This window comes from Prionailurus viverrinus, chromosome D3, assembly GCF_022837055.1.
Source record: "Prionailurus viverrinus isolate Anna chromosome D3, UM_Priviv_1.0, whole genome shotgun sequence".
NCBI classification, from domain to species: domain Eukaryota; kingdom Metazoa; phylum Chordata; class Mammalia; order Carnivora; family Felidae; genus Prionailurus; species Prionailurus viverrinus.
Window position 1 is genome coordinate 38,394,413 of NC_062572.1, and position 20,681 is coordinate 38,415,093.

Here is a 20,681-nt window from a genome sequence, read left to right on the forward strand (position 1 = left end):
TCTCGCGGTCCGTGAGTTCGAGCCCCGCGTCAGGCTCTGGGCTGATGGCTCGGAGCCTGGAGCCTGTTTCCGATTCTGTGTCTCCCTCTCTCTCTGCCCCTCCCCCGTTCATGCTCTGTCTCTCTCTGTCCCAAAAATAAATAAAAAACGTTGAAAAAGAAGATTCTCTTTGGATTTTGACTAGAAAACACTTACAGAACCAGTCTGAGTTACTTCACACTCCTGAACATCACAAACAACCTTTCCCTTCACAAATTATAACGTTCCTAATAAAAATACCTGCAGAGGGCAGCTGGGTCTCTGCCCTTGAGCTGCCAGCCTCACAGACATCATGGCACTGTATCCTCATAAGGCCTCAGGAGGTAAGGGTTAATATTACTCCATGTTACCGATGAGGCCAGGAGATGGTTAAGTACTAGGTCTCCAGCCCGACAAGGCTGATGGCCTAACACCCCGTTTGCACCTGACTGTGTTCTTAACTCCTGAACCGAGTTCTCATGTTCAGTGCAAATTAGTGAGATTTTACTTTCGAAACTCTATATACTTGCATCCTAAAGTGAATATAGAGTCTTTGCAATAGACATGCTTGGGAGTTTGTGGTTTAATAGCCAATTAGGCTCTTTCAAACAAAAAAAAAATCCATCTTTTCCCCACAGACTGAGTAGTAAATTATTTCGCTAACCACTTAGTTTCCAACCCTGAAATGTTAACCTGGGCTCCCATGATGCCGTGGATAGCTTTACTCCATACCCTGGGATATATTTTGTTGCCTAAAAGAGACAACTGGAACAGCAAAGCTTGCGTGTCATTCAAAGTCAAACTAACCTGAGACCTTGACTTTCTGTCAGCTCACTAGAGTGTTAACGAGTAGCCAACATGTAACCAGGGCGACTGAAGGAATCCTTGACAAGAGCCAAGACCTCATGACATTTACTGAGAAGCTGCAGAGAACTATCCAAGGTAGTGTGCTCAGTGTCTCACCTGTGCTTATTTGGTAGGAAGGTCTCCATTTGCTTTACTCGGTGTATGAATAGATGTGTGTGACTTGTACTAGCCTGCTCAGAACCAAAGGCCTGGAATATTCCATAGCTGGGGATCCTGAGTCCTGAATCGAAAGATCATAGACTTTCATTCAGAGTTTTGTCTTTTAGAAAAATGAATGCTTTCTTTTTTATTGTCTTCGTAATTCCTTGTAAGTTCCTAAGTATCAGGTGAGTATGGTGCCTCCCCATTTATTATGAGTTTGTCAAATTAACACTTATTAAGTGGAACACAGAGGGCCCGGATGATAAGCCAAACCCCCGCAACAGACCCCAAGAGAACATGAGATGCAGAAGGTTATTACTCACAGGTCTAGGAGGAAGTACCCACCATGCCTCGAGGGGCCACCCAAGGGGGGTAAAGGTGGGGTGCAGGCAGAGAGAGAGAGACAGACAGACAGGCCCTGAGGCATATTCTTTTATTGAGGTTTTTGGTGGAGTGCTTTGGGGTCCCAGGCTAAGGCTAGGTTGGTCAATCCAAACCAAAATGGGGGGGGGCATTGGTTAAGGCCCATGGAGATCTTATCAAAGAGGCGCATAAGGAGAAGGCCCTGGGAAGCAGGGGGGACTTGGTCACAAGGGCTGCTGGGGAGGTCCTAACAAGAACTGACATTTGCTTGTTGACCTTGCTGGGGCTGTTATCTGGGGTATGGGCTTGCATGAGGGACTACTGTCAGTTCAAGGTCACTGCAGGCTGCTTGGTCAAACAAAATGGATGCCAAGGCAGCAATACCATGGAGCAGGAGAGCTAAACTCTCAACACCAACCCCTCTGCCCAGAATAGGAGCTGATAGGATTTGGGGCTTCAATGTATACCCACAGTATTAGAATAATTTAGTCCTGCTCAACTGGGATGTCTCATCTGGCTTTAGGAGTGCTATTTTCAGTTTTCTGGCTACCAGAAACATATTCTTGCTTTTCTTGTTTGATTGTAGTTTAAGGATATAAAAAGTATTAAATCCAATATAAATTAGACTTTATAGGGCAAAAGGTAAGGAAATTATTAGAACAAATAATTTGTTTATTAAAAAGAGTAGTGTTGAGTATTGGTTCCTTCATACAGTAAATATTTACTGAGAGCTTTATGTGCAAATGTTTGTGCCAGGTGCGGGAAATGGTGAGGGAAACATGGTGGCCACAGCCCTTGCCCTCATGAGTTTATGGATACTGGGGAATACCAACATTAAATAAACCAATAATCTCAAGTTCTTGAGTATTTTAATAAGGGGCAACTGGAGTAAATTGGGATATGTGGGCTGGCCTGGCTTGGCCTGAGGTTCAACCCAATTTAGGTGAGCAAAGCTGGCCTCACTGAAGAAGGTTCTAAGTTTTTCCATTTTAGTGCTGTCCACTTTGAGAGACCTGTTGAATGATTGATGACTGTTGTCCATAGAGATTATTGAAAAAGCAGCAACTCTAAATCAGACCGTGGATGAAGACTTCCAACTACCCAGTTCTACTCTTCAGAATATGCAAAAGAATATTACATCTTTGCTAGAAGTCATACAGAAAAGGCATTTCGTGCAGTTGCAACAGAAAGCCATACTGGAACTCAAGTAAGTTTCTAAATACCATTCGTGATACAATCAATTAGAGGTAGGAGCTTGAATACTGAGGGTAAGGAGGCATGTGGGAGCAGGGGAGGGAGAGGATGCTCTCACTGGGGATGGAATGTCATAAGAGAGGGGCACTATTGTCAAAAAAAAAAAAAATGAAGAGACGGGTGCCAGCTACTCCCAATAGAGGGAGTATAATCAATGCCAGTATCTGTCTTTGTGTCATAGGTTTTGTTTTTCTTAGTGACTCTGGAACATTTCCACCTAGCACAAACAAAAGAACCTCATGATACCATATTTACTGAAGATCAAGTATAATGCAGTGAATTCCCATGGAAGAAAATATGGTCAGTGGCTGTTACCATGCTGTAAGCTCTCAGACAGATTGACGTTATGTCAGAATGATTTAGCCAGTTGTTCAAACTCTCATTAAAAACCACAATGTGGTGTGACAGATCAAAGAATTGTTAGACATGCTCACTAGGAGTTTGTATTTCCTTTCAGGCTTTTTTCTTAGTGTTTTCACAATTATTCCTTGATGTAATGTAGCACAAGGTGTGTCTCTCTCGGGTTGTGATAAATATCTTAGTAGTTACACCATATGCCATCAAGACTCCATTCTCTACAGTGCAATATTTAATCTATTTTAACATATTTCGCTATTTCAAATAATGTGATGGACGTCTCAGACAAAAATCTTTTCCTACATCTTACATTATCATCTCTTATTAGGATAGGTATTAAGAAGAGAAATCATGTAGCCAAAGAATTTGCATTTTGAAGATTCCTGACTTGTGTTTCTAAATTATTTTCTAAAAGATTTAAAAACAATTCCATTACACTTCCACTGGCAACACACTGCAGATTTGAGCTTACGTCTTTCTTCACATACGTCTTTTTTTGAGCTTATGTCAAAATCATTGAATATGATACTTGACATTGTTGATTTGTTAGGTAGAAAACAAAAGGAGGAACTTACTGTCAGATGGCATTTGGAGAGACAACTAGTAAAATAATCACTGGAACATTGGTTAGGGCCAAGAACTCGTAACGAAATGGCTATGAGGAGAGATCAGAGGAGGGTGAGGTCCCGGGAAATGGCGAAGAGGGCTGCCATCTTGGAGCATCCGCTCTGGGCTGGGGAGGGCGCAGGCTTCACTTCTCTCATCCTGTCACATAGTCATCTCCACTGCTTTGTGAGGTTGGGGAGGGTCCAGCTGGGGAGATGGGCCCAGAGACTACAAGTACTTTGCCCAATATTAAACCTCCAGGATCATATGAAACCTGACCACACACCTAAACCCTATGATCTTCCAACCCAATGGAAGGAAGAACCGCTTGAGACCCAGTCCATAAAAGATGGGTGGGTGGAATTTCAATGTTCGGATCAGAGACGTGCTAGGTTGTAATCATGTTTCCCTGACCTGGCCTCTCATGTGCATTCTCCCTTCACCTGAAATGTATGGCATGGGAGGGAAAAGATCTCACCAGCACCCATCATTCTTGAGGCAGCCATTCTAGGCTCAACGCTGCTTCCCAACCATCTTTAGCTCCCTTAAGCTCCCTATAAACTTCATGTATTCAATTCCAGCTCTCCTGGGGCTCCCTTATTGGCCCTATTGTTCATGTCATCCACGCATGATGTATCCTCTCATTGCATCTTCGCTCAGCTGCATATCAGAGTCAGTGGGGGAGCTTATTAAAGATGAAGATCCCCTGGAGATTCTTGGGAATCATTAGTGGGGATGTCTCTCCCACTATTACCACAGTCAGTTGAGTCATTCATTTGTTCCTTCATCAAATGGATTGAGTCCCCAGGGGATAGGCATTGTGCTGGGAGTTGGGGACACAAAGGAGAACAGAGCCCTCCTCCCCACTAGGAGCTTGTAGTCCAAATGGGAGAAGTTCATTTTCTACGTAGCATTTGGGAAGAAGGGGAGAAGGCAGGGTGGCCCCTCTCCCCTATTCCCTTAGGGCACCCGGCCCTCTCACCTGCTGGGCCCTCACTACACTTTTTCTGCTGTTGTAGCGCTTTTTCTATTTGCAGTAAAGTTACCCATAAGATTGCTGATCTCTCTCTCTTAAACTTGTAAGTAAAATCATTGCTACTAAAGATACCTTTTATTTAAAAACATTTGAGTTTATTTTTTTTTAACATTTATTCATCTTTGAGAGACAGAGAGAGAGAGAGCATGAATGGGGGGGGAGCAGAGAGAGAAGGAGACACAGAATCCGAAGCAGGCTCCAGGCTCCGAGCGGTCAGCACAGAGCCCGATGCGGGACCCGAACTCACTGACTGTGAGATCATGACCTGAGCCGAAGTCGGACGTTCAACCGACTGAGCCACCCAGGCGACCCAAAAACATTTAAGAGTTTAAAATGTGTTCTCTGGCCTTCTCTTTCTTATTTTCCATAGATAATCCCTGAATGTTTATGCCATTTCAAATTTCACAGATTATTTTATGAATTATGTATAAACTTTTCATTATGACTCTTAGAAAAGTGGTCATTTATGCTGAAGTATGGCATTCTTTTTTTTTTTTAATGTTTATTTACTTATTTTGAGAGGGAGGGGCAGAGGGAGAGGGAGAGAGAAAATTCCAAACAGGCTTCACACTGCCAGCATGGAGCCCTATGCGGGACTCAATCTCACAAACCATGAGATCATGAACTGAGCTGAAATCAAGAGTCAGATGCTTTACCAGCTGAGCCACCCAGGTGCCCCACTGCTGAAGTATGGCATTCTCATAGGTGAGAATATTTATCACACCATCCAGTTGCTTATCATGCTTGTGTTGGGGTCCCTAAGACCATTCAGAGTTTCACTAGGACTCTAGGACTCTCCAGACTCATGGCCAAGATTTCTTAGGTGATGTATTTAGTATGCCCAGCTGGATACATAGGGGAGAAGATACAGCAGAGCCTGGAGGAAACCACGCAACTTTTCCTAAGCTCTCTCTCCTCCGTGGGGGTCACAGCATATACTGTCCCAGCAATGCAAATGTGGTACCATGTATGGGATGTTTCTACCCGGGAAAGCCCATGAGAAGTTCAGCATCCAAGGTTCAAACGGGGGGCTGGTCCCATATGCACCCTCTACCAAGCACATACCAAATTCCAGACTCTCAGAAGGAAAGCAGGTGTTCAACATAAACCACGTTGTTTGCACAAATGGTCGAGGCAGTGAGCCACTCTTATCAGTTAGGGATTGGTGGGAATGTTTGCAGATGCCAGCCAAGGGCCAGATTTGCCAGCAGGCCTTTCTAAGGATAGCTGACTCCTTTACTGCATGCTATCAATTATCCTTTGTAGCTGTATATGCTAGCTGTTTTCCATGCTCGTGTCCCCAGAGCTATCCAACGATATTTCATTAAAGAAATGCATCCTGTGACTACATAAGTTTGGGAAAGGCAATGTCTACTAAGGAGAGACAAGGACTTCTCTTCTCAAACCTTTTAGTATGCTTGCTTCTGTGCATCGAGACTGTCCAGGAGGAGCTGAGAGAATACAGCCCAACTTACTTCACCATGGCACTCTTTCTCATGGAACCTGCTTCCAACTCATGGGGCGTTGGTGCTGTGGAGGAATATAGTTTGAGGAACACTGGCTTAACTGTATCAGTTGAAGAAATTTTGAAGGAAGAAATGAAGAGTGCTGAGTTTTTTTGTTGTTGTTTTCTTTTCAATCTTTGCCAAGTCACTGATGACCATATCCCTGCATGAGATCAGTTTTTGGTGGTAAAGTCGCTTCACGGATGAAAAGTTAACCTCTCTTTTAAAATTTCGTAGAGACTTTAATGGTGAGAAGTGACTGATCCAGTCCACTCTCACCGCTGTTGTTTAACATAGTGTTGGAAGTTAGCCTCAGCAATCAGACTACAAAAGGAAATGAAAGGCATCCAAATCAGCAAAGAAGAAGTCAGACTTTCACTTTTCGCAGATGACATGATACTCTACGTGGAAAACCCAAAAGAATTCACAAAAAAAAGCTGCTAGAACTGATACATGAATTCAGCAAAGTTGCAGGATACAACATCAATGTACAGAAACCTGTTGCATTTCTATACACCAAAAATGAAGCAACAGAGAAATCAAGAAATTGATCCCATTTACAATTGCACCAAGAACCATAAAATACCCAGGAATAAACCTAACCAAAGATGTAAAAGATCTACATGCTGAAAACTATAGAAAGCTTATGAAAGAAGTTGAAGAAGACACAAAGAAATGGAAAAACATTCCATGCTCATGGATTAGAAGAACAAATATTGTTAAAATGTCAATACTACCCAAAGCAATCTACACATTCAATGCAATCCCAATCAAGATTGCACTGAAATTCTTCTCAGAGCTAGAACAAACAATCCTAAAATTTGTATGGAACCACAAAAGACCCCGAATAGCCAAAGTCATTTTGAAGAAGAAGACCAAAGCAGGAGGCATCACAATCCCAGACTTTAGCCTCTACTACAAAGCTGTAATCATCAAGACAGCATGGTATTGGCACAAAAACAGACACACAGACCAACGGGATAGAAAAGAGAACCCAGAATTGGACCCACAAATGTGTGGCCAACTAATCTTTGACAAAGCAGGAAAGAATATCCAATGGAAAAAAAGACAGTCTCTTTAGCAGATGGTGCTGGAAGAGCTGGACAGCAACATACAGAAGAATGAAACTGGACCACTTTCTTACACCATTCACAAAAATGAACTCAAAATGGATGAAAGACCTGAATGTGAGACAGGAAACCATTAAAACCATAGAGGGGAAAACAGGCAACAACCTCTTTGACCTCGGCTGCACCAACTTCTTACTTGACACATCTCTGAAGGCAAGGGAATTAAAAGCAAAAATATACCATTGGGACCTCATCAAGATAAAAAGCTTCTGCACTGCAAAGGAAACAGTCAGCAAAACTAAAAGGCAACCAACATAATGAGAGAAGATATTTGCAAATGACATATCGGATAAAGGGTTAGTATCTAAAATCTATAAAGGACTTGTGCCCCAATGTTTATAGCAGCGCTTTCAACAACAGCCAAATTATGGAAAGAGCCTAAGTGTCCATCAACTAATGAATGGATAAAGAAGAGGTGGTTTATATATATAATGGAATACTACTCGGAAATGAGAAAGAATAAAATCTTGCCATTTGCAAGATGTGGATGGAAGTGGATGGTATTATGCTAAGTGAAATATGTCAGGCAGAGAAAGACAGGTATCATGTTTTCACTCATATGTGGAACTTGAGAAACTTAAGACCGTGGGGGAGGGGAAGGGGAAGAAATAGTTTCAAACAGAGAGGGAGGCAAACTATAAGAGACTCTTAAATACAGAAAACAAACTGAGGGTTGATGGGGGGGGGAAGATAGGGGAGAAGGGGAAGTGGGTGATGGGCATTGAGGATGGTACTTGTTGGGATGAGCACTGGGTGTTGTATGTAAGCAGTGAATCATGGGAATCTGCTCCCAAAGCCAAGAGCACACTGTATACACTGTATGGTAGCTAACTTGACAATAAATTATATTTTAAAAAGTGACTGATCCATGGTCAGACGTTAGAGATGTATTGGATTTACTTGTGTGTCTCCCATGTACTTTGAGTTCTTGTTGCCTGTATCATAATGTGACTTCTTACGATCATGAGAAATCATAAGAATGTTCAAGTAATTCCTGGTGGTGCTCTTATGTCAGAGTTCAAGCGTGCGCCTTTGGCAAACGTTTTCTACTGTGTCTTCAGCCAGCAATCTTGTATCTGTGAAAGCTGAGGGTGATTCACAAGGCATTTTTCCATGAACTCTTTTGAAGTTCTAACAAACTGAAGCAGGAAGCTCATGGGATATATTTAATCCCTGTCAAAGTTTATACTGTCAAAATTTCATTATTCTATGTAACTGCGGATTCAAAATTGACTTACACAAGCAATTTGATAGCATATTTACAAAAGAATAGGAAAGAATATCTTTTGATTTCCTAAAGCGTGCTCTAGTATCCATGGTACAAATTAGATCTTTCTGGCACTTGGATTTGAAGTTTTTATAAGGTCTATTTTTTAAGTCGCTGCAGAAAAACCTTTATGTCCTCTGAGTACGTTGGTTGGTAACTTCATAGCAAATCGCTCAATAGCCTCTTTTCAGTTTCTTGCCATACAATAACACAAGACTACAAGCTCCCATCGCTCCCAGACCGTGGGCCCAATTTTCTGCCCCCAGATTCACAGAGATGATTTCTTTCAGTTCTTTCACTAACATATGTTAGGAAGTTTGTAAATGAAGATAGTTCGTTAAGGATAAAGTATACATACACGCTGCCTGTAGCGGTCTTAGAAAAATTACTCCTTTTTGAAGAGGTTATGATGTGATTGCATTTATGGTTTCACCAAGACGCGGCGTGTGGATATGCAGATCCTTCCGCTACGTTTCATGATGTGAGCGTTGTTCATTTACTCACTCTGCGAATCGTCTGTATTTATCAGGGCTGCTGAAGATTTATTGTCACAGATTCAGAACAATTACCAGAAGCCACAGAAAGAGTTGGAGGTATTAAAAGAAGCAGCAAGCAGCCTTCTTTCAAAACGCAGCAGTGAACTGCAGGCAGCGAGGGACCTTGTGAGGGAAGCAGAGGTGAAGAACCAGGAGAGCGACCGCCTGCTGCACATTGTCAGCGCCAACCTGCGAGAATTTAACGTGAGTCTTTTTTATATATATAATTTTTTAAGTTTATTTATTTTGAGAGAGAAAGCACGCAAGCAGGGGAGGGGCGGGGGGATGGGGAGAAAGAATCCCAAGCAGGCTCTGTAGGGTCAGTGCAGAGCTTGACGTGGGGCTGGAACTCACAGACCTTGAAATCGTGACCGGAGTCTGAATCCGGAGTAGGCACTGGCCGAGCCACCCAGGCGCCCCTAAATGTGAGTCGTAATAAGGACAGTGTCTTTCCTTCTCAGGGCTGGGATCCAAATTCTCCTATGTAAATAATAGCATTTTTAGCTTTAAAAATGAGCCCCAAGTACTAACTTCAGCACACAGTGTCAGGCACCGACATTTGGAAGCTGACTTGCTCTTTTTGAAGCATCCTCAAAGGCGATTTTTGCCACAGGATAAGACGGTGCGTGTTCAGCAAGAGCAAAACTTGACCTCCACGCTGATTGCCAGAGGGAGAAGATTGCTAGACGCTGTCACTGCACCTGCAGATGCTGTAGGAGATGCTCTAGCAGTAAGTTACCGCTCAGCACAGCCACATACGGGTTCCAAAGCATCTTCACACGCCTCCTCCACATGCACAAGCGTGTGCTGTCACATAGATGCACAAGTAGCCACAATATGAATTTCTCTCCGTAGCAGTTAGAGCGTCACCGAGATGAGCTACTTTTATGGACTGCCAAAATCAGGCGCCATGTAGATGATCTGGTCATGCAGATGTCCCAAAGGAGAGCTCTTGACCTTGTCTACAGAGCAGAGGACCACGCAGCTGAACTCCAGAGACTAGCAGGTGCTCTGGACAGGTGAGACCAGACCTTGCAGGAGTCCCAGGGGTGGTGACCCATTGATAGGAGACACTAAGAACGGCTCTTTTGATGACAGTGTTGGGTCACTCTTCTTTGGTCTACAAGTGAAGACTGCTATTTTATTCACAGGGCGAGAAGGATTTCCTCCCACATCTGGTAACATTGTTGTCTTTCTGCATAGATGGAAAAATACGAACTGAACTGGAGGGGAATTAATACAAATGTTATGCTATGATATCAAGCCATGAAGGCCTTGTTAAGTAGCTACAAAATACTCGGGGCTTTGTCAGGTTGGATGGAATGGCGATATTAATTTTTTTTAATGTTTATTTAATTTTGAGAGAGAGAAAGCATGAGCGGGGGAGGAGCAGAGAGAGAGAGAGAGGGAGACACAGAATCTGAAGCAGGCTCTAGGCTCTGAGCTGTCAGCACAGAGTCCGACATGGGGCTCAAACTCATAAACTGCAAGATCATGACCTGAGCCGAAGTTGGACACTTAACTGACTGAGCCACTCAGGCACCAACCCCCTGTGATATTTTTAAGTATCCCAGCTTAGCTGAGTACAGCAAATGAAGGAACTAGTGTTCAGCCTTATCGATGATTTACACAGTATTGTGGTTAATTGGTAAATTTATTTCTTTAAAATTTGTTACAAATTGTAGGTAGGAAATGTCTGGCCGCACTGGGAATATCTGTGCTTCTGTGTGCTGGGTGTGTTTTGTGGAAGGAGAAAAATAAATATCTTTCCAATTTGAGGAATGCTGCCATCAAAGATTAGCTCACACAACAAAAGCAATTAAAAATGATAGAAGCTAGAATGTTGTGTGAATTACGTGCCGCGTGGAGCATTACCACCTACACATGCCATAAGAATCTGTAATAGAAAGCGGAACTCGATACTCAGCTTCTCTTTTCATCAGCTTTCATTATTTCCCAAAAGAAAAAAAAAATACTCTCTGACTATATACATAGCTAGAACAAAACCTTTATTCCCTAGCACGAAGTATAAAAGCAATTTGTTATGATAAATAAAGTTAAATAACATTATTACCTTCTGTTTATCCATCACCAAATTTTGCCAATCAAGTAGTAACTGCTAGTGTCTGGTCTGGGCATCCCTCAACTTGATAACCTTGGGAAGAAAATGAAGTGAGTTACTCAGCAGGCAAAGATACGTCAATTGTCAGATTTCATGCTCAAGATAGAGTGACCTGGATGAGATTGCACCATTACCAGTTGGCAAGTTCATAAGTGGTCTGCCCACTTGTAAGAGTGGAGTTCAGATGATTGAAATATTATCTGATCCTCCTCCAACCTCTAGTGAATCTCATTAAATCGGTGTGTACCTTTTGAGGAACAAGATTCAGCATCCTTATTATATGCTTAGGGAAGCTTTTTGAAAATTAACAAGTGCAGAGCTGGAGGGATTACCACCAAGGCAAACAGGGCATGGTGCCCCAGACAGTGCAGGGGGCTTGAACGGAAACAATGTTGAGGGCAGCTGGTGGACACTGATGCTGAAAAAGCTGGGCAACAGCAATGGTCTCTTCTTTGGGTGTTCGTTCAACAGTGCTTCTGAGTGTACTCATGACCATGTAGCTACTTCTTTCAAAGATCGCATGTGGAGTTGGAGGAGAATCCTTACTAATTCCTTGTTGATACTTTTCTAAGCGTAAGCAACTAGGAAACCTTTAGGAATAGTGGGCAAGTTCCACTTAGTTTATACTAACATCTGTACATTTGTCGATTACGTAGTGGCCTTGGCAGTGTTAGACATGTGTCCCTGAATGCCACCAGTGCAACCCACGTCCATTCCAACATTCGGAGCATGATTGAAGAATCAGAGAAAGTGGCAAAAGACGCTCTCAAGATCGTGACAACGGCGAGTCTGGTGAGAGCTGCCCCGGGGCTGCACTAGATGCCTTCCTTTTCTAGGCACTATGGGAGATTGTTCCAGAAGGTGCTGAGCAAAGACCTAGTAGCTTAAATTCGGGCTTGTCAGCATTCTTGTCTGGAGGGATCTGTTTGGCTCTGTCATCATGTGATGTAAGTTTTAATTTCTTAAGATCGTAAATACTTCTTTACAAAGACCAGGGACTAGTGATGTGGAGATGAGGAAAATCTCACAATTTCTTATAACAAGAGGATAATGCTTCTTGATACATACTTGAGACAACGTTTCTTGGAGGAATATTCATCTAATGGTGGTTTTTGTGTTTATATATTTAAAAATGCTTTGTGTTCTTTCTCCTCAGCCATAAATTAGGACAATTTAAATTGTCCCTACATGTTGCCTAGTGGACTCCCATGTCTGGAACTAGATGGGAGGCTATTCGGATAGAGTTGCTCTCCCGTCTCCAGTGGGAGTGCACCTACACGCACCCTCCCACCCCCCCGCCATGTTTACTCTGTCCTGTTTTCCAGTTCTCAGAATCCCTTGCTCCCAATGGGAAAGTGGCTCTCCAGCGCAGTTCCAGATTTCTAAAAGAAGGCAACAGCCTGAGCAGAAAGCATCAAGGTCAGTGTCTAGCTTGAACTGTATTGCTAAGCAGAGTGAATACAAACACTTTTCTGAGCATACTGCTGGAACATTCTCCGCTCCTGGAAGAATTTGAAAGTGAACGCTTCTTTGTCACCGTGACATGCCCGTTTTCTGATGTAGGAGCGTCATATTCTAATTTAAGTTTTATTTATTTTTAAACTTTTATTTTAGTGCTGTCTCTTAATGTGCGGGCACCTCTAACCTTCTGTAGGCTTGTTAAGCCTTCTTTGGTAACTAAATCCTCCACTCGTGGCTTTAGCTCACGAGCTGTCACCGTTTCACAGCGTCTGTCAAGTTCTCTTTGGCTTCGGGGCCTCCTCTCTTCATCTCACACTGTTTTGCAGGTTCACGAAGAGTCGTACTGTGTGTGGTATATGCCTCTTTTGGCACTTTTGCCAGGCAGGGCTAATGTAACGTTAGACGCTTCTCAAGTCATTACTGAATTAAATCATAATTTTATAAAAAATACCCATGTGGCTAGTTTTTCCTGAGGGTTTCAGTAAACAATTATTTGGCATGTATCAAGAGCTATCCAGTGAGCACAACACCAAATGGCAGCAGGAATCTGCTGCGTAAGAGAAACAGAGGAGTTTTATGACATACACTTTTCACCTGAATATCTTCTAATATGTCAAAAACACCAAGTCTTTTCCCGTAGGAGTAAATGGTGGGCTGTAAACAAAGCTCATACCCCTCAGACCACTGCCATGCCCAGTACTGGCTCCCATAGCTGTATGAGCCAGGGGCATGGGCGTGCACATATTTTTGTTCCTCTGTGAGTGACACTATTTAAAATTTATGTTGTCATCTCACGGTAGAGAAAGTTCCTAATGCTGGATCATAAAGCACATGAAACACAAACTCTAGCATCAATGTTGATGGGCTGTGGTTTCCATTTACACAGCCAAAGGTATTTCACAGGCCACCAAATAATGAATTTTCTGGCAATTAAAATCTTAAGCAGAACCATCGTGTTCATCAAGGATTTTATCCGTAATTCATTTTTTAACGCTGTGTCCAGAATCAAGATGTGGTTGTGTATTATGAACAGAAATATTAGAAGTAAAAGCTTTGATCCTACAGCTTTGATCAGACTTGAAGGACGCTGAGTCTCCTACCTGTTGGGTGGCGACAGAGTGCAGGAAGGGGAGGGTCATTCCCCCAGGGAAGCATGGTGGGGAGCAACTGGGGAAGATTCCAGGGCAGGACTATGTCTGAGGTTTTATAACCCAGAGGAGAGACGTGGACAAGATTTAGGTGTGGACGGGAAGTCGGTGAGTGATCAAGATTGAGTGATTTAAACACAAGTCTTCACCTTGAGCTCTAATTTAATTGGACATGCAATTTAAGAAGAAATATCAGGAAGAAGGGCAACAAGCAAAATAGAAAAAAATGATCAAGCAAGCAAAAAACACCCTTAATTTCTCTAATGAGTGATGCTAAGTCTTTTGGGAAAAATTTCAATGTTGGGGGTCTCTGTGGAAAGCTGTTGATTCTGTAGACAGATCAGAGTGATAAATGAAACTGTTGCCTAGGCACCTTTGAGTAGCCAACCCCCAAAAAAGGACACTTTTTCCCCTTTAAATAGGTATCACATTGGAACTGAGTAAATTGAAAAATACAGCAAACAGATTTCAAGAGAATGCTCATACAATTACTAGGCGGACCAATGAATCACTCTCCATCCTTAGAGCATTCCCTGAAGGTAAGTGGAAAGGGGGTTCTTGATTTAATTAATGTTTTCTCATTTCAAAACCATTACACCTGAGCATGAGGAAGTCCTGCCATGAGTCTGATTAAGAGCCCTCGCTCAAGAGGAGACCAAGATTGATAGAGTTTTTACTCACAGAGGAGTATGATTTGGAAAGGAAGAGGACTATTTTTGAAATAATTCCAGAATGCTTGCATTGAAATGCTAGAATTACACTCTGAAAAACAAAAGCCTTGGGAGACTTTATGTTAGCATACGAATTGCTGACTTTTAAAATGAGCTTGACACATCCCTTAAGTGAAAGGGTCATTCAGAGAAGTCAGCAAGAAGGGGAATGTTCCTGCTTTAAGGGAAAATGCTAGATTCATTATAAATGTGGGCAATTAAAGAACTCTTGCTTGGTAATCTTCCTTCATGAGGCAATAAAGCATTCTAAAATAAGCTCATAAATCACTTTAATATTGATGGTTTGGAAATGCACTATTCATTAAAATTTGAAATAGGATAACTTTTTAAAAGTGTAATACAAATGAATCCTGCTGCAATGCATTACTTCCATTCCTTCAACCTTCTCTTTTTTTCTTAAGAAGTCTTACAAGATGCCTTAACAACTCTAGAGTTCTTTCTGCTGGTTCACCTTGTAAACACGAGGATTACTGTGGGGACCTGGGCTTGGGGCGCTTTGGACTGACTTATAACCTTAAGTCATTGGAGAATTTTCTGATCTGGACAGTTCTTCCTTCCTTCCTCCCCTTCCCTCCCTCCCTCCCTCCCTCCTTTCCTTCAAGGATGCATGATGTATGTCGATTAAACACTTAAAAATATCTTTTTATTTGGAAATAATTTCAGACTTGCAGAAAAGTTGCCACAAGAGTCAAAAGAAACCTGTCTACTCTTTATTGGCCTTCTTCTAGTGTTAATATTTGTCCCATTTGTGATTGAATACTTTAAAAATGAATACTAGTGCCTTTTTTAAAAAAATGCATCACCCAGATTTTCTAGAATAACTAAATTCCTCCTTACTGATTGTGACCATTTAGTCTTTACTGTGCTGTTATGTCTCCTAGCCAGTTGACACTGTGGGCAGATATCACTTCCTCTAGCCTGCCACACGCCCATCTCACCTACAAGTTTAAACTCCCTAACCTTCTTATCCACACACAGAGGGATCCAAAGAAAGTGTTTAAAGAATATGAGAAGGGAGGGATAGAAGGGAGACCAAAGAAAGAAGTGTAGCTTATTAAACAAAGACGATGCTGAAGCACATGGCAATTAGCAGGTGTTGTCATGATCTCTCTATGTACTAAAATTTCAGTACAGAGGATTGTTACCAAGATTATTTCATTTCTCCCTCAAAGGGAGCAGTAAGGCATTGTGATATGCAGCCTTAATACTGCCTTTAAAAACCGGAAGCCCCATTTTGTGTTCAGCAGCCAGTAAGAAACACTGTAACAGGTTTCCATGTAAAGTTACATTTATTGTGGTTTATGGTTTTCTCCATGTATAATCACTGAAGTGCATGCTTGCATATACATTTATTTCAGGTGTCAGAGACAAAGGAGCCAAAATCAAAGAGCTGGCCTCATCTGCAAATCGGAGCGCTTCAAGCACCCTAAAGACGGTTGTGGGATTGAGCAAGGAGCTGTTGAATACATCAACTGGCTTGTCCAGGGTTAATGCCGCCTTACAAGAGACAAACAAACTTCTGCAGGACTCTTCAATGACCAGTACGTTACAGTCTCCCTTCCCATTAGGAGAGTCTGCATGGTGAGATTTCGAACTGGCCAGGTGCACAATGGTGTCTTGTTCACAAACAGGATTCCTAAAGAATAAAAATGCACTGATATCTAGATTTGCATTTATAAAGAAAGAGAAGGGCCTTGGGTAGTGCCTGTTGCTGGTGCATTTTTCATATACAGTTGACCTTTGAACAACAGATTTCAACTGTGTGGGTCCACTATACAGACTTGATAAATATAGGTACTGAAAATATATTTTCTTATGATTTTCATAATAACATTTTCTTCAGCTTACTTTATTTATTTTTACTTTACTGTAAGAATACAGTATAAAATACAGGTAACATATAAAACGTGCTATTTGATTATCTGTGTTATCGGTAAGGCTTCCAATCAACTGTAGGCTATTCCTAGTTAAGTTTTGGGGGAGTCAAAAGTTTTACAGATTTGCAACAGCATAGGGTTTGAGTGCCTCAACCCCTGCGTTGTTCAAAGGTCAACTGTAGTTGGCAAAATTTCAAGGATTTGATTACTAGAATATTCTATTTGATCCAGTGCACTGGTAATGAAGAGCTAATTTCTCTGGTTTCCGCCTTACCACCAACCTCTTTGCCACCTTGAACTTGTTAGCTCTGCTAGCTGGAAGAAGAGTTAAAGATGCAGAAACACAAGCCAGCCTTTTATTTGATCGGTTGAAGCCTTTGAAGATACTAGAAGAGAACCTGAGCAGAAACCTATCAGAAATCAAACTGCTGATCAGCCAGGCCCGGAAACAAGCAGCTTCTGTGAGTGTGGGCTTCTGTGGCTCTTGGGGATGTGGCCATCCCATAGCTGGAGCTCTTGATAACTCCAGGACTCGGGGAACTCCTGTGGAGGAGGTGACTGTCACACCGGTCCCCTGGACTTCCACGGACTCAGCTCTTACATCTCAGATTTCTCACAGCCTTGTCTGCAGTATATTTAAAACTTTATGTTAAGTATATTTACCTAAATACATACATATATTTTGTCAGTGGCAACTTACGACTTTTATGTATGTGCCTGTGCCGTGTCTCAAAAATACCTTCTTTCCTGCCCCAGACAGTATATTTAAATATACTACTTAATTAGTCTCATTTTCTGTGGGTTTTTTTTTTTTTTGCTTTATTCAACATGTTTCAAAATGTTAGCAAAGAGATCTCATGTCTGTATGGAGATTTATAATTGTAGCCTAGATGTATCAATTTTTTTTTTTTTAATTTTTTTTTTCAACGTTTATTTTATTTTTGGGACAGAGAGAGACAGAGCATGAACGGGGGAGGAGCAGAGAGAGAGGGAGACACAGAATCGGAAACAGGCTCCAGGCTCCGAGCCATCAGCCCAGAGCCCGACGCGGGGCTCGAACTCACGGACCGCGAGATCGTGACCTGGCTGAAGTCGGACGCTTAACCGACTGCGCCACCCAGGCGCCCCTAGATGTATCAATTTATAACTATTAGCCAGCTGGTACAGAGCACGTGGTCAAAGTGTTTACATCTAAGTTTCAGTGGCAGAGTATGGTATTATTGCCATCATTTAGCCAACCTGGTGTCAATAATCCGAGTACTTTTCAGAACGTTTGCACACTACGAGCCTCATCCTCCAGGAGTCAGTCCAACAAAACACTCTAAACACACACAAATCCAGGTCACTAAATGCAAAAAACACTTGACAGCTGGAAAAGTACGAACGTGAGAAAATGTTTTACGGCCATCCGTAGCACATGGCACTGGTTGTGCTCTAAAGGAGAGGCATTTCAGGGAAATAATAATACTTTCAACAAAATATGCAGTTGTCACACTACTGGGGATTTATAGAGGATAAATGTGACCTCTGGTCTCATGCTCTCCTGCCTGAACCCTTCTAGTTAAGAAAAAGTTCTGGAATCTTGAATTCTCCTTCCTTCGGGTGGCCTTGTGATTGGAAAAGGGCTGTAGGTTGACCTGGGCTCTGGTTTCTATTTATTTCAGTTAAAGTTACCAAATAAATGCAAGCCTGATAGATATTTCCAAATGCTCTGGTTAATACAAACCCATAATCTTTAAAATTAATATAAGTGGGCGCCTGGGTGGCGCAGCCGGTTAAGCGTCCGACTTCAGCCAGGTCACGATCTCGCGGTCCGTGAGTTCGAGCCCCGCGTCGGGCTCTGGGCTGATGGCTCAGAGCCTGGAGCCTGTTTCCGATTCTGTGTCTCCCTCTCTCTCTGCCCCTCCCCCGTTCATGCTCTGTCTCTCTCTGTCCCAAAAATAAAAATAAAACGTTGAAAAAAAAAATTAAAAAAAAAATTAATATAAGAAATATATGCAAATACTTAAATATGTAGTAAGGACAAAAATCTCTCTATGAGTATTTGCTGAATGTATAAATAGATTATCCCTTCATTTATTTGTCAGACGATTATCAAATATCCTCCCCGCGTGGTGTAAAGATGCCAAGGTGAACTGGAGAAGCTCCTTGTGTTAAGGAATTAAATCTCACATGAGTGAGACTCTTTCCAACATAAGATACTCTTAAAACTTCAAGAGTGATTTTTTAGTAGTTAAATAGTTCACCAAATAAACTAATTTTCATCACCACCGGATTTCTCACTTTATGAAACCCAAAACGTGACGTATCATCAAGAGAGGAAACCTGCCAAACAGTGAAAGTCTGTTAGGAAGCAGCACTTTTGAACTCTTGGCATGCTGCCAGCGTGAGTCACTAAGTGATTAGAACACTTCCCCTTTCCTTTTACAGATTAAAGTCGCTGTGTCTGCAGACAGAGATTGTGTCCGGGCCTACCAGCCTCAGATTTCTTCTACTAACTATAACACCTTAACACTAAATGTTAAGACAAGTGAACCCGATAACCTTCTCTTCTACCTCGGGAGCAGCACCAGTGTGAGTGTGTACCTGCCGAAAGCAACAATGAATCTCTTATGAACGTGTATATTTTCTGACAGGGTTGTTGTCTTTTTTTTTTTTTTAATGGAAAAAAAAAATAGGGCCTTGGTGAAATCACTAATTCTTCTAAGGAAACTAATAAGCATTTGCTGAACTGGTGGCATCAGATTAAAACACCCAGTACAAAACTGAATGCCTACGAGGAGGACCGTGGTATTGAGGAGAGAGGCTCTCCCCTCTGCCATCTTAATTGCTAGCTATGGGGTAGAATTTCCTATGTCTTCTGCAGCCTCTTCAGCCACTGAGTCTAGCATTGGGTCTGTAAAATCGATCTTGGTGGTGTTTACCAGGAGTGGAGGAGTGCACCCTAAGGGGCATATCAGAATTATCCAGCCTCCCCCAAGCTCTTCAACCCACCATTCTGGTAGTTCCCAGAAGGCAAGTCCCCTGTGGAAGACCACTGACACCTTTGGCTATACCAGTGGGAATGTGTGGGTCAGAACCTTTGGAGGGGGTGTTAGAGCAGAAAATATGAACAAGCACAAATTCTAAAACATCTTCTTTGGAGCTGAGGTGCCGAACACATGCAGGTCCGTGATGTGGGATTTCATGGCTTCTATCTTGCTGTGTGTTTCATGTTCATGTATTGCCTTTTCAGATTGAGCAGACAAGTACAGTGCCTTCCCTCATGCTCCTTGTAGGCTGCTGGTGACCCCCCGGGAGATTTCTTGGGGGAACTTTACGAAAGGCATTGTGGAAGGCCATGCTGGTGGGCCAGGGTGGTGGGGCACTCATGTCCAACAGTGGCTACTGTCTCCCGTGCTCTGAGTCATGCTCCAGCTCCAGGGAGAGGAGCATTTAAAGACAAAAGACAGGTTTTTTTGTTTGTTTGTTTTTAAGAGTAGAGAAAATGCTGTAGGGACTCATGCAAACAGTCTGGCACATAAACTCATCCCAACTCCTGCCCGCACCCCAGTCTGATTTCCTGGCAGTGGAGATGCGGCGAGGGAAGGTGGCCTTTCTCTGGGATATGGGCTCCGGGTCTACACGGTTGGAATTTCCAGACTTCCGAGCTGACGACAACAAATGGCACAGTATCTATGTAACCAGGTAGTGGAGAAAGTGCTCTCCAAGCATCTCTTTTCTTAAAACTGTACCTTATAAGTTTGTAATGTGTTTGTCACCTTATGTAATTGTCTTTGAAACTTCTGGGAAGTCAGACTGCAGCCAAATATAGTTGGTTTACATTACAGAAATAAGGACTTTTTAAAATTATTATTATTATTATTATTATTATTACAGAAGAAGTAAACTGTTACCAAAGTCAACAATCAAAAGAAGTAAAAGTTAAAAGTTTTTGTTATTTTTAGGACGTTTGGTCTAAATCTGAGGCAGCCAACCTAGTAAATTGTGTTCTTCCTTGTAGAGAGGGGTGGGAGGCAGCAGGGTAGAAATGCCACGTGGTTGGTGGGTGTGGTGTGCACACATAGAGGACAGAACGCAAGGATCCAGGTGGAGAATGTGGTTTCTTAAAATTCAGACCCAAAGCAAAACTCTCCCTTGTAAAGCCCCTCTCCAGAGGTAACTCCTTTTAAGCAGCTTTAGGTGTATCATTTTGCTTTTCTATAATATTATAGTGTATTGTTGATGGTGTGTTACGGCTGGAAATTTTTGTCTTTTGCTTT

The 20,681-nt window shown here is 42.3% G+C and overlaps 1 protein-coding gene across 3 annotated transcripts in view; it reads left to right on the forward strand.

Moving 5' to 3' along the window:
- Positions 1-20,681, forward strand: part of LAMA1 (laminin subunit alpha 1) — a 168,541-nt gene that overhangs the window by 119,745 nt on the left and 28,115 nt on the right. For 2 of the 3 annotated variants that reach the window (XM_047827002.1, XM_047827004.1), the window contains exons 35-46: positions 849-960; positions 2,434-2,596; positions 9,074-9,284; positions 9,694-9,810; positions 9,936-10,099; positions 11,859-11,994; positions 12,528-12,621; positions 14,234-14,350; positions 15,901-16,083; positions 16,726-16,880; positions 18,850-18,993; positions 19,973-20,106. In XM_047827002.1, coding sequence (XP_047682958.1) covers positions 849-960; positions 2,434-2,596; positions 9,074-9,284; positions 9,694-9,810; positions 9,936-10,099; positions 11,859-11,994; positions 12,528-12,621; positions 14,234-14,350; positions 15,901-16,083; positions 16,726-16,880; positions 18,850-18,993; positions 19,973-20,106 — 1,730 coding nt within the window. The remainder of the gene's footprint in view (positions 1-848; positions 961-2,433; positions 2,597-9,073; positions 9,285-9,693; positions 9,811-9,935; positions 10,100-11,858; positions 11,995-12,527; positions 12,622-14,233; positions 14,351-15,900; positions 16,084-16,725; positions 16,881-18,849; positions 18,994-19,972; positions 20,107-20,681) is intronic. The other variant, XM_047827005.1, reaches the window with a different exon arrangement.